This window comes from Oncorhynchus gorbuscha, unplaced genomic scaffold, assembly GCF_021184085.1.
Source record: "Oncorhynchus gorbuscha isolate QuinsamMale2020 ecotype Even-year unplaced genomic scaffold, OgorEven_v1.0 Un_scaffold_1586, whole genome shotgun sequence".
NCBI lineage: Eukaryota > Metazoa > Chordata > Actinopteri > Salmoniformes > Salmonidae > Oncorhynchus > Oncorhynchus gorbuscha.
The window spans coordinates 104166-121467 of NW_025746321.1; the positions used below are offsets into that span (position 1 = coordinate 104166).

The 17302-nt window shown below is 42.8% G+C and overlaps 1 protein-coding gene across 1 annotated transcript; it reads right to left on the reverse strand.

The window, feature by feature from the left end:
- Nucleotides 1-1322: 1322 nt before the first annotated feature.
- Nucleotides 1323-16010, reverse strand: LOC124023325 (C-type lectin domain family 4 member M-like). Its single transcript, XM_046337838.1, has 8 exons — nucleotides 15685-16010; nucleotides 15313-15406; nucleotides 14964-15065; nucleotides 12796-13339; nucleotides 12428-12591; nucleotides 8039-8163; nucleotides 7712-7836; nucleotides 1323-2474 (listed from the first exon to the last, which is right to left on the reverse strand). Exons 1-8 carry the CDS (start codon nucleotides 15826-15828, stop codon nucleotides 2321-2323), a joined length of 1452 nt encoding a protein of 483 aa, XP_046193794.1. The 5' UTR covers nucleotides 15829-16010; the 3' UTR covers nucleotides 1323-2320.
- Between the last annotated feature and the right edge of the window lie 1292 nt (nucleotides 16011-17302).

Sequence of the window (17302 nt, forward strand, 5' to 3'; positions counted from 1 at the left end):
TATTACCAGTACAGCATACATGGTCTATAGTGCCCCATTATATTACCAGTACAGCATACATGGTCTATAGTGCCCCATTATATTACCAGTACATCATACATGGTCTATAGTGCCCCATTATATTACCAGTACAGCATACATGGTCTATAGTGCCCCATTATATTACCAGTACAGCATACATGGTCTATAGTGCTCCATTATATTACCAGTACATCATACATGGTCTATAGTGCCCCATTATATTACCAGTACAGCATACATGGTCTATAGTGCCCCATTATATTACCAGTACAGCATACATGGTCTATAGTGCCCCATTATATTACCAGTACATCATACATGGTCTATAGTGCCCCATTATATTACCAGTACATCATACATGGTCTATAGTGACCCATTATATTACCAGTACAGCATACATGGTCTATAGTGACCCATTATATTACCAGTACAGCATACATGGTCTATAGTGCCCCATTATATTACCAGTACATCATACATGGTCTATAGTGCCCCATTATATTACCAGTACAGCATACATGGTCTATAGTGCCCCATTATATTACCAGTACATGGTCATACATGGTCTATAGTGCCCCATTATATTACCAGTACATCATACATGGTCTATAGTGCCCCATTATATTACCAGTACAGCATACATGGTCTATAGTGCCCCATTATATTACCAGTACATCATACATGGTCTATAGTGCCCCATTATATTACCAGTACAGCATACATGGTCTATAGTGGTCCTTCTGTAGCTCAGTTGGTAGAGCATGGCGCTTGTAACGCGTCAGGGTATGGGTTTATATTACCAGTATCATACATGGTCTATAGTGCCCCATTATATTACCAGTACAGCATACATGGTCTATAGTGCCCCAATATATTACCAGTACAGCATACATGACTATAGTATTATATTACCAGTACATCATACATGGTCTATAAATATTACGTACATGCAAATGGCATATATTATATTACCAGTACATCATAGTGCCCCATTATATATACCAGTACAGCATACATGGTCTATAGTGCCCCATTATATTACCAGTACAGCATACATGGTCTATAGTGCCCCATTATATTACCAGTACAGGTCATACATGGTCTATAGTGCCCCATTATATTACCAGTACATCATACATGGTCTATAGTGCCCCATTATATTACCAGTACATCATACATGGTCTATAGTGCCCCATTATATTACCAGTACATCATACATGGTCTATAGTGCCCCATTATATTACCAGTACATCATACATGGTCTATAGTGCCCCCATTATATTACCAGTACAGTACATACATGGTCTATAGTGCCCCATTATATTACCAGTACATCATACATGGTCTATAGTGCCCCATTATATTACCAGTACATCATACATGGTCTATAGTGCCCCATTATATTACCAGTACAGCATACATGGTCTATAGTGCCCCATTATATTACCAGTACATCATACATGGTCTATAGTGCCCCATTATATTACCAGTACAGCATACATGGTCTATAGTGCCCCATTATATTACCAGTACAGCATACATGGTCTATAGTGCCCCATTATATTACCAGTACATCATACATGGTCTATAGTGCCCCATTATATTACCAGTACATCATACATGGTCTATAGTGCCCATTATATTACCAGTACATCATACATGGTCTATAGTGACCCATTATATTACCAGTACAGCATACATGGTCTATAGTGCTCCATTATATTACCAGTACATCATACATGGTCTATAGTGCTCCATTATATTACCAATACATCATACATGGTCTATAGTGACTTTGTACTGTTAAATAATAAGCTGTTATGTTTCTTTGCTAATACATCAGGATTTCTATTACATAAGCTGCTTCGCCAGTCCACTTAAATCCATAACAGTTTCTGATAATATAATGTTGGGATTTCATTACAAAATAAAACATAATCTAGTCACATTGGATATCCAAATGAGAATTTTAGGCTGTTTATGTCGCCGGCTGGGTTTTGAACCAGGGTCATATGTGCAAGAACAGACTGTGTTAGCCCACCGCAGAGTGTGTTAGCCCACCACAGAGTGTGTTAGCCCACCACAGAGTGTGTTAGCCCACCACAGAGTGTGTTAGCCCACCACAGAGTGTGTTAGCCCACCACAGAGTGTGTTAGCCCACCATGCTCAGATAACAGAGTCAATTTACCTATGTTTTTTCCCCCAATCACTTTGCCAAATTTTCACAAGAATGAGCTTAACACAAAAATCTAAAACAGATCATCAAAATGTCTCATGTTTCAAAACTCTAAACACATAATTACAATGTGGACGTTGTCTTCTCACACATCCAGTGCTTATTCATTGTGCATGGTACGTCGTTCCAACTCTTTAGTGGGTCTGATGCCATCTTTGAGAGATGAGCGCAGTCTTCAGCCTGATTTGCATCGTTTGGTTCCCCATCCCTCCAATACCTATAACAAAACAGATGGTAAAAAGTAGTCAAACAGAATACAGCACAGATAATCAGACGGTACAAAGTCACCTGGAACACCACAGATAGTCAAACGGTAAAGTCACATGGAACACCACAGATAGTCAAACGGTAAAGTCACATGGAACACCACAGATAGTCAGACGGTAAAGTCACATGGAACACCACAGATAGTCAAACGGTAAAGTCACCTGGAACACCACAGATAGTCAGACGGTAAAAAGTCACCTGGAACACCACAGATAGTCAAACGGTAAAGTCACATGGAACACCACAGATAGTCAGACGGTACAAAGTCACATGGAACACCACAGATAGTCAGACGGTACAAAGTCACCTGGAACACCACAGATAGTCAGACGGTAAAGTCACCTGGAACACCACAGATAGTCAGACGGTAAAGTCACATGGAACACCACAGATAGTCAAACGGTAAAGTCACATGGAACACCACAGATAGTCAGACGGTAAAAAGACACATGGAACAACACCACAGATAGTCAGACGGTAAAGTCACCTGGAACACCACAGATAGTCAGACGGTAAAAAGACACATGGAACAACACCACAGATAGTCAGACGGTAAAAAGTCACATGGAACACCACAGATAGTCAAACGGTAAAGTCACATGGAACACCACAGATAGTCAAACGGTAAAGTCACATGGAACACCACAGATAGTCAGACGGTACAAAGTCACCTGGAACACCACAGATAGTCAGACGGTAAAAAGACACATGGAACAACACCACAGATAGTCAGACGGTAAAGTAACATGGAACACCACAGATAGTCAGACGGTAAAAAGTCACCTGGAACAACACAGGGAAACAGAAGGTAAAAAGACATCCAACACATATGACATTTACATTTGAGTCATTTAGCAGACACTCTTACCCAGAGAGACTTACAGTTAGTGAATTCATCTTCAGATAGCTAGGTGGGACAACCACATCACAGTCATAGTAAGTACATTTTTCCTCTGTAAAGTAGCTATCAATCAGCAAAGTCAGAGCTAGTAAGATAAGGTAAGAGCTAGTAAGGTAAGAGCTAGTAAGGTAAGGTAAGAGCTAGTAAGGTTAGGTAAGAGCTAGTAAGGTAAGAGCTAGTAAGGTAAGGTAAGAGCTGGTAAGGTAAGAGCTAGTAAGGTAAGATAAGAGCTAGTAAGGTAAGGTAAGAGCTAGTAAGGTAAGGTAAGGTAAGAGCTGGTAAGGTTAGGTAAGAGCTAGTAAGGTTAGGTAAGAGCTAGTAAAGTAAGGTAAGAGCTAGTAAGGTAAGGTAAGGTAAGAGCTGGTAAGGTAAGAGCTATTAAGGTAAGGTAAAGTAAGAGCTGGTAAGGTAAGGTAAGAGCTAGTAAAGTAAGGTAAGAGCTAGTAAGGTAAGGTAAGAGCTAGTAAGGTAAGGTAAGAGCTAGTAAGGTAAGGTAAGAGCTAGTAAGGTAAGGTAAGAGCTGGTAAGGGAAGAGCTATTAAGGTAAGGTAAGGTAAGAGCTGGTAAGGTAAGGTAAGAGCTAGTAAGGTAAGGTAAGAGCTAGTAAGGTAAGGTAAGAGCTAATAAGGTAAGGTACGAGCTAATAAGGTTAGGTAAGAGCTAGTAAGGTAAGAGATGGTAAGGTTAGGTAAGAGCTAGTAAGGTTAGGTAAGAGCTAGTAAGGTAAGGTAAGAGCTAGTAAGGTAAGAGCTAGTAAGGCTAGGTAAGAGCTAGTAAGGGTGGAAAAAGTCAAGTGTGAGTGTTAGTTCACGAAATGCTTCTGGGTGGGTGTGGTGTGGTGGTGGGGGGGGGGGTATGTGGGATGATTTAAGCTACTTTCTGAAGATGTCAGCTTTCAGATGTTTTTTGGAAGATTGTTGTCCTAGCTTCAGGGGGAAGAGATTGGACTGGGCATCCGTAAAGGTGGGAGGGCCCAGAGACCAGAGGTGGGAGAACTGAGTGCCCGGGTTGGGAGAGAGTTGGTCAGAGACCGCACGCTCAAGTGTTTTGGACAGAAAATTTTAAAAAGGAAACCGGTCTGTAGTTTTTGATGTCAGAGGAGTTGAGTGTTGGTTTCTTGAGGAGAGGAGCGGATCGGGACATTTTGAAGTCAAGAGGGGACGCAGCTAGTGGTCAGGGATGAGTTGATGAGGAAAGAGAGAAGGTCTCCAGAGATGGTCTGGAGGAGGGGATGGGGTCAGGTTGTCGGGTGGGAGTTACATTTTCCTCCCTTTTCACTCAGCTGCCCACAGCCCTGTTCTATAAGCTCGCAATGAGTCACAGCCACGGGGCAGGAGGGGAGGGCCGAGCTGGCCAGGGAGGAAAGGGGACAGTGTGAGTCATATGATGTGGAAAGGGAGGAGAGTAGGGTCAAAAAGGCAGAATCGAGAGACAGGAGGGAGAAGGATTTAGCAGAAGGGATAGAAGAGGAGAGAGTAGAGAGAGAGAGAATGAAGAGAGAATGAAGATTGAGACGGCACATGACCATCTAGATAGGTGCTGAGTGGTTAGAGTTGGAGGAAAGGGAGACAGAAAAGGAAACAAAGTAGTGATCAGAGACCTGGAGGGGGTTGCAGTGAGATTAGGAGGAGAACAGAGACCTGGAGGGGGTTGCAGTGAGATTTAGGAGGAGAACAGAGACCTGGCGGGTTGCAATGAGATTAGGAGGAGAACAGAGACCTGGAGGGGGTTGCAGTGAGGTTAGGAGGAGAACAGAGACCTGGAGGGGGTTGCAGTGAGATTAGGAGGAGAACAGAGACCTGGAGGGTTGCAGTGAGATTAGGAGGAGAACAGAGACCTGGAGGGTTGCAGTGAGATTAGGAGGAGAACAGAGACCTGGAGGGTTGCAGTGAGATTAGCAGGAGAACAGAGACCTGGAGGGTTGCAGTGAGATTAGTAGGAGAACAGAGACCTGGAGGGTTGCAGTGAGATTAGCAGGAGAACAGAGACCTGGAGGGTTGCAGTGAGATTAGGAGGTGAACAGAGACCTGGAGGGTTGCAGTGAGATTAGGAGGAGAACAGAGACCTGGAGGGTTGCAGTGAGATTAGCAGGAGAACAGAGACCTGGAGGGTTGCAGTGAGATTAGCAGGAGAACAGAGACCTGGAGGGTTGCAGTGAGATTAGGAGGAGAACAGAGACCTGGAGGGTTGCAGTGAGATTAGCAGGAGAACAGAGACCTGGAGGGTTGCAGTGAGATTAGGAGGTGAACAGAGACCTGGAGGGTTGCAGTGAGATTAGGAGGAGAACAGAGACCTGGAGGGTTGCAGTGAGATTAGCAGGAGAACAGAGACCTGGAGGGTTGCAGTGAGATTAGGAGGTGAACAGAGACCTGGAGGGTTGCAGTGAGATTAGGAGGAGAACAGAGACCTGGAGGGTTGCAGTGAGATTAGGAGGCGAACAGAGACCTGGAGGGTTGCAGTGAGATTAGGAGGCGAACAGAGACCTGGGGGGTTGCAGTGAGATTAGCAGGAGAACAGAGACCTGGAGGGTTGCAGTGAGATTAGGAGGAGAACAGAGACCTGGAGGCTTGCAGTGAGATTAGGAGGAGGACAGAGACCTGGAGGGTTGCAGTGAGATTAGGAGGTGAACAGAGACCTGGAGGGTTGCAGTGAGATTAGGAGGAGAACAGAGACCTGGAGGGTTGCAGTGAGATTAGGAGGAGAACAGAGACCTGGAGAGTTGCAGTGAGATTAGTAAGAGAGCAGAGACCTGGAGGGTTGCAGTGAGATTAGGAGGAGAACAGAGACCTGGAGGGTTGCAGTGAGATTAGTAAGAGAGCAGAGACCTGGAGGGTTGCAGTGAGATTAGTAGGAGAACAGAGACCTGGAGGGTTGCAGTTAGATTAGGAGGAGAATAGAGACCTGGAGGGTTGCAGTGAGATTAGGAGGAGAACAGCCTCTAGTAAAGATGAGGTCAAGCGTATTGCCTGTCTTGTGAGTGGGAGGGGACTGGGGAAAGATGAGGTCAAGCGTATTGCCTGCCTTGTGAGTGGGAGGGGACTGGGGAAAGATGAGGTCAAGCGTATTGCCTGCCTTGTGAGTGGGACTGGGGAAGGTGAGGTCAAAAGAGGCAAGGAGGGAAAATTAATCGGAAATGAAGGAAATAAATTAATCAAAGGCCAACGTCAGGAGGTGTAAATCACCAAATACGAAGAGCGGTGACCCATTGTCAGTAAATGAGCTTTAAAGTGTCAAGCTCATTGAGTAACTCTCTAAGGGCACCTGGTGGGCGATAGATAACAACAATGTTAAACTCAAGTGGACAATTGACAACATGAAACTGAAATGAGAAGATGGACAGGTGAGAGAGGGAGACAAGAGAACATCTCCACTTAGGAGAACTGAGTAGTCCTGTGCCATCACCACGACGACCAGATGCTCTCGAACTATGAGAGAACACGTAGTCAGATGAAGAGAGAGCAGCTGGAGAAGCAGTGTTCTCTGGGGTGATCCTTGTCTCTGTCAGGGCCAAAAGGTCAAGGGACTGAAAAGCAGCATAGGCTGAGATGAACTCTTTGTACTTGATCGGAAAACCAGGAACTCCACATGGGTTGTGTGTGCAGGGTACACTACATTAGAAGGATTGTAGTGGAAGGGTGGGGACTGTCTGTAAAGCCTACAGGGAGAGCAGTGAACAGGTATAGAACACACTAATAGTCACCAAATCTACAAAAGAGCAAAATGAGTTCATCAGAAAGGAGCTGGGTAAGACACTCAAGTGAGAGAGTGGTGTGGAACCTTCCTCTGCAGAACAACTCGGCAGAACCGCCTTTGTTTCGACGACCATCTTAGTTTTGGCAACAAGACCACCGCTGACATGACAGCTGCTGCTGAGGAAACAGGGGAGACTGAAGTACTGAAGTACTAACACTAAATGCTAATTGCCTTTCAAAGGTGAAGAACACACCTCCCGGTGCTCATTTCTGATTGCCTAGGAGAGGAGAAACCACTCCCCCTCCAATACAACCACTGATTACCAAAACAACAACAGTCCCAAATGGCCCTGCCCCTTAATCCTGGTTGATGTGTCAAAAATCATCTGGAAGTTATGAGCAGTAAGCAGTCAACGCACCAAGTAGGCTACTGGGAAGACAGGCAGCACTTAAAGTAGATGGATGGCCCTAACTATAGAAGCACATAGAAACAGACAGTAAAAAGTCATCCAATACCAACACAGATAATCAGACGGTAAAAAGGAATTGTTAGGAATTAGACTGTAAAATATCATCCAGAACAGGTCCACTCACGTAGTGACCGGAGCTGACGATTGGTCTAATGCGCCATCGTTAATCCACTCCCAAACCCCCTCTGTATTGGTGTCATGGAAACCAAGATAGATTTCCAGGCATCCACTCCATTCATGGATAAATTCCTATTGTTTGTCACAAAGAAAAGATCTTGAATCAAATACAAACATGCTTTTCTGTCAGGATTATTCACGTTTTATTGTGGAGGGGGGGCTTGCAAACATTGGTTAAAGATAGCGACATGATAAAGTGAAAAACAAAACAGGAGCTGAAATAGAAACAAAATGTTGAAATTATCAAAAATATAATTGACTAACTCCCTCTCACCTGTTCCTCTTTGCTGTTAATGATCACCAGGTGTGCTCCTCGTCCCAGACAGTCCTGCCTGCTCTCTGTCCAGGATTTCTTCTCAGTAGAGAGGTAGTACAAACTGGACTTAAACTTCTTCCATCCTTGGGGACAGGAGCGTAGAGGTTATTTCATGACAAACCCATGATAGCGATCACATTTGTCTACATCAGGGACAAAATAGCACCTTATTCCCTACATAGTGCACTATTTTCCACCAGGACCCAAATGGCATGGTGGTTTAGAAATAACAGCGTCCTTGGTGACTTTCAGTGGGAATGGAAGCTGGTCCTTTCAGTTCCCCAAAATGTTTTGACCTAGATTCAATCAGATCAAGTGTTAAGGCGACAGCAGACAGCTGCATAGTGGATGTTTTGGTGGAGGTTGAACTGTGTTAGATCTGTGAGTGGCTGCTCTTGCCATCAATGTCACGAAGCCACACACTTGTGTTAGAAGTTCAGAACGAGAAAGTGTAGACTGTATAGAAATGACGCTCAAATGGAAAAATCATTCAAATAAATCATGGGTATTTGGGTTTGAAAGTGTAAACAAGGCTGCATGGGATCTCTTAATGCAAATCTGTGTAGCCAATGGCAATGTCTGCATTGGGTACACTGAGTGTACAAAACATTAGGAGCACTTGCTCTTTCCATGACATAGACTGACCAGGTGAATCCAGGTGAAAGCTATGATCTCTTATTGATGTCACCTGTTAAATCCACTTCAATCCGTGTGGATGAAGGGGAGGAGACGGGTTAAAGATGTTTAAGCCTTGAGACATGGATTGTGTCTGTGTGCCATTCAGAGGGTGCATGGGTAAGACAAAATATTTAAGTGCCTTTGAACAGGGTATGGTAGTAGGTGCCAGGCGCACCGTTTTGAGTGTGTCAAGAACCGCAAAACTGCTGGGGTTTTCGCACTCAACAGTTTCCTGTGTGTATCAAGAATGGTCCACCACCCAAAGGACATCCAGCCAACTTGACGCAACTGTGCATTGTAGTCAGCATGGGCCAGCCTCCCTGTGAAATGCTTTTGACACCTTGTAGAGTCCATACCCCGAGGAATTGAGGCTGTTCTCTGGGTTAAAGGGGATGCAAGTCAATAAGGAGGTGTTCCTAATATTTAATACACTCAGTGTACAATGCCAGGAGCTGCTTGTGGATTTGACAGCTCTAACGCAGTTCCACCTCTGACACCATCAAAACAACTGCTATGTGGATGTCGGCTAAACCGGATCTGATTAAATACACCCCTTACTGAACATTAACTGATCTGCTCTAGTCTATTTGAAATATCCCAAACTCCAAAAATATGCTTTCATTGGTTGCTTTCCTTGGTTGCTTTCCACAAAAAAAACATTTTTTTTAACAAAAAAAGTCTGACCCCTACTTACTGAGAAATGAACCATCACATCAAAAGGTAGTTTTTAATTCATCAACACAGCTCCATCCTGTTTACTTTCCAAACACTGGGAAGACACACATGACAAACCTAATGCCTACTCAGCTCTCTGGTATCAACTGATAAGCGTCCACAGCCAGCTGCCTACTCAGCTCTCTGGTATCAACTGATAAGTGACCAGAGCCATCTAAGTACGCAAAAATCTGTCTTTGCTGACAGATCTACTTGTTTTTGCCAACTCTTTGAATAATCTACATCAAGGGTTCTTTAACGTTTTCAGCTCAAGATCCAAATTAGAAATTGGCCTTACTCCCGTGACCTAAATTGTCCTCCAATGACCCAAATTATGAAGAAACAGTGTGTAGATGTACTCATAACTTGCAACCCACCTCCCACATGCTCAGGGCCCACTTTCGGACCCGACCCATAGTTTAAGAAACTCTTGTCTACATGCAGAGTAACGCACAGTTAAAACTCCATTGTGTTGGATGGGAACAGCATATGTTAAAAATGAAATAACACTTATTTAGAGGTAATCCAATGGATTACATTAAATTACTTGTATTGTAATCCGTCCAACCCCGATCTGTAAAAATACAGTAAATCAAGCGCACCTAAAAAAAAAAAAATGTTTGAAAACAATTAGGCTACTATTTGGATCAAGCCAGGCCCCCAGTGTCCGGTTTGGAGCATGAAGTCAAGTGCTCTGTTGGTCGCCCACTGCATAGCAAACTAGCGGTGCCCAAAAAAAAGCCTAAATCCATTACGATCGCTAGAACGGACCCATTTTTTTTAAGATACTGTTTTAAGCTCAACAATTTGTTTACTAAGATCAAGTTTGATCCCCTATGTGAATTATTTTTAAATTCTCTACAAATTGGTATATTTAATTAAATAGTGATAAATTCTGATCACTATATTGTCGTCACCACAGGACCACGTCCTGACACAGACCAATCACGGGCCGGCAGGCTTAGAGGAGGCTCACGCCCTCATGTACGTGCTCTCAGGCAGGATGAAAACGACTACATCGACCATGATGCTTTGCTAGTGACGGCTGCTTTCAACATGATCGTTAGCGATTTTCTGGGTAACATTCAGTCCCATTCAGCAATATGGCTTCAAATTAAAACACTTCCGGATTCAGCCATTGGAACTTATCCATAAGAAAGAAGTGGACGACGTCAGCGTTATCACTATGTACTGGTCTTAATGTCTATGGATCTAGCAGATCTGGCGTACAGTCAATTGATCTAGCACAGTGGTTCCCAAACCTTGTATAGTCCCCGTACCCCTTCAAACATTCAACCTCCAGCTGTACCCCCTCTAGCACCAGGGTCAGCACACTCTCAAATGTTGCTATTTGCCATCATTGTAAGCCTGCCACACACACGCTCTATACTATACATTTATTAAACATAAGAATGAGTGAGTTTTTGTCACAACCCGACTCGTGGGAAGTGACAAAGAGCTCTTATAGGACCAGGGCACAAATAATAATATAATAATAATAATAATCAATAGTTTTACTCTTTATTTAACCATCTTACATATAAAACCTTATTTGTTCATCAACAATGGTGAATAACTCACCACAGGTTAATGAGAAGGGTGTGCTTGAAAGGATGCACTGAACTCTGCAACTCTGTTGTATTAGAGAGAGTCTCAGTCTTAAATACTTTTCCACACACAGTCTGTATTTAGTTTTCATGCTAGTGAGGGCCAAGAATCCACTCTCACATAGGTACATGGTTGCAAAGGGCATTCCTGTCTTAACAGCACTGTTTGCCAAGGCAGGATACTCTGAGCGCAGCCCTATCCAAAACATCTGGCAGTGGCTTTTGATTCAATTCTATTTTCACAGAACTGCTTGTTGCAATTTCAATGAGGCTCTCTTGTTCAGATATCGGTAAGTGGACTGGAAGCAGGGCATGAAAGGGGTAACGAATTCAGTTGTTTGTGTCGTCCTTTTCAGGAAAGTACATCCGTAATTGCACACCCAGCTCACTCAGGTGCGTCGCTATATCACATTTGACATTGTCCATAAACTTTAGTTCATTTGCACACAAAATAATCGTACAATGATGGGAAAGACCTGTGTGTTGTCCTTGTTAATGCAGACAGAAAATAGCCCCAGCTTCTTATTCTTAGCCTCAATTTTGTCCCGCGCATTGAATATAGTTGTGGAGAGTTCCTGTAATCCTAGATTTAGATCATTCAGGCGAGAAAAAACATCACCTAGATAGGCCAGTCGTGTGAGAAACTCATCATAATGGCTTGCATGATGACGAGTTTCTCACACGACTGGCCTATCTGGGTGATCTAGGATTACAGGAACTGATGGTGTTTATACTTGCGTACTATTGTTTGTACAGATGAACGTGGTACCTTCAGTTGTTTGAAAATTGCTCCCAAGGATGATCCAGACTTGTGGAGATATACAATTTTTTTCTGAGGTCTTGGCTGATTTCTTTTGATTTTTCCATGATGTCAAGCAAAGAGGCACTGAGTTTGAAGGTAGGCCTTGAAATACATCCACAGGTACACCTCCAATTGACTCAAATGATGTCAATCATTTTCTGGAATTTTCCAAACTGTTTAAAGGCACAGTCAACTTAGTGTATGTAAACTTCTGACCCCCTGGAATTGTGACACGGTGAATTATAGGTGAACTAATCCGTCTGTAAACAATTGTTGGAAAAATGACTTGTGTCATGCACAAAGTAGATGTCCTAACCGACTTGCCAAAACTACAGTTTGTTAACAAGAAATTTGTGGAGTTTTAATGACTCGAACATAAGTGCATGTAAACTTCCGACTTCAACTGTAAATGTACTGTTTGAAAATGTGAATCACATTTTTATTTGGCGTACCTCCGACGGCATTGCGCATTCCCCAGTTTGGGAATACCTAATCTAGCAGATCTGGAGTACCACAAAACAGTCAAGTCATATTCCAATTTCTTACCACAGCTCTGTTTGTTTAGCTCTTCCTTCAAGTGGTCTCTCTCTTTAGTCAGGGTGTTGTAACTGGTCTGTAACTGGTCTCTCTCTTTAGTCAGGGTGTTGTAACTGGTCTGTAACTGGTCTCTCTCTTTAGTCAGGGTGTTACTACTGGTCTGTAACTGGTCTCTCTCTTTAGTCAGGGTGTTATAACTGGTCTGTAACTGGTCTCTCTCTTTAGTCAGGGTGTTGTAACTGGTCTGTAACTGGTCTCTCTCTTTAGTCAGGGTGTTGTAACTGGTCTGTAACTGGTCTCTCTCTTTAGTCAGGGTGTTGTAACTGGTCTGTAACTGGTCTCTCTCTTTAGTCAGGGTGTTGTAACTGGTCTGTAACTGGTCTCTCTCTTTAGTCAGGGTGTTACTACTGGTCTGTAACTGGTCTCTCTCTTTAGTCAGGGTGTTACTACTGGTCTGTAACTGGTCTCTCTCTTTAGTCAGGGTGTGGTAACTGGTCTGTAACTGGTCTCTCTCTTTAGTCCGGGTGTGGTAACTGGTCTGTAACTGGTTTCTCTCTTTAGTCAGGGTGTTACTACTGGTCTGTAACTGGTCTCTCTCTTTAGTCAGGGTGTTGTATCTAGTCTGTAACTGGTCTCTCTCTTTAGTCAGGGTGTTGTAACTGGTCTGTAACTGGTCTCTCTCTTTAGTCAGGGTGTTGTAACTGGTCTGTAGCTGGTCTCTCTCTTTAGTCAGGGTGTTGTAACTGGTCTGTAACTGGTTTCTCTCTTTAGTCAGGGTGTTGTAACTGGTCTTTAACTGGTTTCTCTCTTTAGTTGGGGTGGTGTAACTGGTCTTTAGCTGGTCTCTCTCTTTAGTCAGGTTGTTCAAACTGGACGTCTGGAATCTCTCTGCAGAGTAGTAATGACCAATGACTCGGGTATCTGTCGAAATAAAAACATATAGATTTTTTTTAACAATATTATAAAACAAAATTCAGCCACACAAGTGGATATAGTATACAACACAAGTGGATATAGTATACACATGTGTTTACATCACTGAGGACAAAACAGTAATTTCCCCGTTGTGGTCCTTTGAACATCTAAGTATTAAACTACTGATGATGAAGAATGTATACTCAGCAAAAAAAGAAATGTCCTCTCACTGTCAACTGTGTTTATTTTCAGCAAACTTAAAATATCTGTAAATATTTGTATGAAAATAAAAATATTCGACAACTGAGACATAAATTGAACAAGTTCCACAGACATGTGATGAAAATAAATTCAATAATGTGTCCCTGAACAAAGGGGGGTCCAAATTAACAGTCTGTATCTGGTGTGGCCACCAGCTGCATTAAGTACTGCAGTGCATCTCCTCATGGACTGCACCAGATTTGCCAGATAGCCCTCACCCTCCGATCCAACAGGTCCCAGATTTGCTCAATGGGATTGCGATCCGGGCTCTTCGCTGGCCATGGCAGAACACTGACATTCCTGTCTTGCAGGAAATCACGCACAGAACGAGCAATATGGCTGGTGGCATTGTCATGCTGGAGGGTCATGTCTGGATGAGCCTGCAGGAAGGGTACCACATGAGGGAGGAGGATGTCTTCCCTGTAACGCACAGCGTTGAGATTGCCTGCAATGACTACATGCTCAGTCCGATGATGCTGTAACACACCGCCCCAGACCATGACAAAACCTCCACCTCCAAATCGATCCCGCTCCAGAGTACAGGCCTTGGTGTAACGCTCATTCCTTCGACGATAAACGTGAATCCGACCATCACACCTGGTGAGACAAAACCGCGACTCGTCAGTGAAGAGGACTTTTTGCCAGTCCTGTCTGGTCCAGCGACGGTGGGTTTGTGCCCATAGGCGACGTTGTTGCCGGTGATGTCTGGTGAGGACCTGCCTTACAACAGGCCTACAAGCCCTCAGTCCAGCCTCTCTCATCCTATTGCGGGGACAGTCTGAGCACTGATGGAGGGATTGTGCATTCCTGGTGCAACTCGGGCAGTTGTTGTTGCCATCCTGTACCTTTCCCGCATGTGTAATGTTCGGATGTACCGATCCTGTGTAGGTGTTGTTACACGTGATCGGCCACTGCGAGGACAATCAGCTGTCCATCCTGTCTCCCTGTAGCTCTGTCTTAGGTGTCTCACATTATGGACATAGCAATTTATTGCCCTGGCCACATCTGCAGTCCTCATGCCTCCTTGCTACATGCCCGAGGCACGTTCACGCAGATGAGCAGGGACCCTGGGCATCTTTCTGGTGTTTTTCAGAGTCAGTAGAAAGGCCTCTTTCGTGTCCTAAGTTTTCATAAATGTGACCTTAATTGCCTACCGTCTGTAAGCTGTTAGTGTCTTAACAACCGTTCCATTAATTGTTTATGGTTCATTGAACAAGCATGGGGAACAGTGTTTAAACACTTTACAATGAAGATTTGTGAAGTCATTTGGATTTTTACGAATTTTCTTTGAAAGACAGGGTCCTGAAAAAGGGAAGTTTCTTTTTTTACTGAGTTTATTAGTGAAAACATAATAAACGTATAAACTTACAGTAGACAGACAGGCCTATGATCCCAGCCAATAGGAGGACACACAGCAGCCCCAGACACACTGCAGCAACTCCAGATGGTCTCTTCCACCACTGAAAGTTAGCTGAAGCTCAAGGTATTATAAACTCTCTCGGGTAATGTTACATTTTTTTATATCATCCAGAATTGTGAGGGGACTAATAGGTACTCGTCTGAGAAAGTGGTTTGTGTGTGTGTGTGTGTGTGTGTGTGTGTGTGTGTGTGTGTGTGTGTGTGTGTGTGTGTGTGTGTGTGTGTGTGTGTGTGTGTGTGTGTGTGTGTGTGTGTGTGTGTGTGTGTGTGTGTGTGTGTGTGTGTACTTGCATTGGTACCTGAAAATGTAACACCGATGTAATCCTTTTTTCTGGGCTTGTTGGCATATGTGTCTTTGTCAATATCCATGGTCTGCATTGTTGGATTCTCCACCTGTGTTTGTATAGATTATCTCTTACATTTTTACACTCAAAATGTGTATCTGTGCCTTATGTATCGTTACTTGAAGTACTGGAGGTGAGCTTGACGTAGTTGATTTACTACAGAGGAAACAATGGGATAGTCCCAAATGTACAAACTCAATTAGTGATTACTCTGCTTAGGTCAAATATTAATATTTTAAACATAAAGTTGTATATATCTAACCCCCCCACAGACAGTGCATAACAGTAGCATGTATTAATCAGGTGAAATGAGGAAGAAAATCTTACCACGGTCTTTGAGAGTTGAAAAGAAATGCGTCCAAATATATTACATTGGTGTGTGAATATGTCCAACGTAACCAGATGAACTGAGTGAGCACGAAATGTAAGATTGGAGTTGTGTGGGTTTTTTTTGTCCAAACCACTGCACATTTTGTGTCAACGTCAGCATATCCTTTACCTTATTTGGCCAAACAATTATGAACTAATATACCACTGGACAATAGGTTCAGATACAAGGTATCATGTGGTTAACTTGGGCTTATCCAGAAAGTGTGTGAGTGGTTGGAAACAGGCAATATGTGTAACTAAAGTTCACAGTCAACTGAAAGTTCAAGTTAGAGAATACTGCACAGAAATGTGGGGTCATTTGGACTGTTAAAAACACATAAGGACACTTAACAATGCTCAATCACTACATTGTGTTAGGCTTGTCTTAACAACGAACCATTATAGACCGTAACAATGCTCAATCACTACATTGTGTTAGGCTTGTCTTAACAACGAACCAATATAGACCGTAACAATACTCAATCACTACATTGTGTTAGGCTTGTCTTAACAACGAACCAATATAGACTCAATCACTACATTGTGTTAGGCTTGTCTTAACAACGAATATAGACCTCAATCACTACATTGTGTTAGGCTTGTCTTAACAACGAACCAATATAGACCGTAACAATACTCAATCACTCACATTGTGTTAGGCTTGTCTTAACAACGAACCAATATAGACCGTAACAATACTCAATCACTACATTGTGTTAGGCTTGTCTTAACAACGAACCAATATAGACCGTAACAATACTCAATCACTACATTGTGTTAGGCTTGTCTTAACAACGAACCAATATAGACCGTAACAATACTCAATCACTACATTGTGTTAGGCTTGTCTTAACAACGAACCAATATAGACCGTAATATAGACCGTAAATACTCAATCACTACATTGTGTTAGGCTTGTCTTAACAACGAACCAATATAGACCGTAACAATACTCAATCACTACATTGTGTTAGGCTTGTCTTAACAACGAACCAATATAGACCGTAACAATACTCAATCACTACATTGTGTTAGGCTTGTCTTAACAACGAACCAATATAGACCGTAACAATACTCAATCACTACATTGTGTTAGGCTTGTCTTAACAACGAACCAATATAGACTTGTCTTAACAACGAACCAATATAGACCGTAACAATACTCAATCACTACATTGTGTTAGGCTTGTCTTAACAACGAACCAATATAGACCGTAACAATACTCAATCACTACATTGTGTTAGGCTTGTCTTAACAACGAACCAATATAGACCGTAAGACAATACTCAATCACTACATTGTGTTAGGCTTGTCTTAACAACATTGTGTTAGGCTTGTCTTAACAACGAACCAATATAGACCGTAACAATACTCAATCACTACATTGTGTTAGGCTTGTCTTAACAACGAACCAATATAGACCGTAACAATACTCAATCACTACATTGTGTTAGGCTTGTCTTAACAACGAACCAATATAGACCGTAACAATACTCAATCACTACATTGTGTTAGGCTTGTCTTAACAACGAACCAATATAGACCGTAACAATACTCAATCACTACATTGTGTTA

Coding starts and splice junctions, on each gene's coding strand:
- LOC124023325 (XM_046337838.1), bottom strand. CDS start 15,828: ATGTGCAGTGGTTTGGACAAAAAAAACCCACACAACTCCAATCTTACA. Junction 7,837..8,038: donor TTAACAGCAAAGAGGAACAG/GTGAGAGGGAGT, acceptor GACAAACAATAG/GAATTTATCCATGAATGGAG. Junction 2,475..7,711: donor TCGTCAGCTCCGGTCACTAC/GTGAGTGGACCT, acceptor GTTTTGTTATAG/GTATTGGAGGGATGGGGAAC.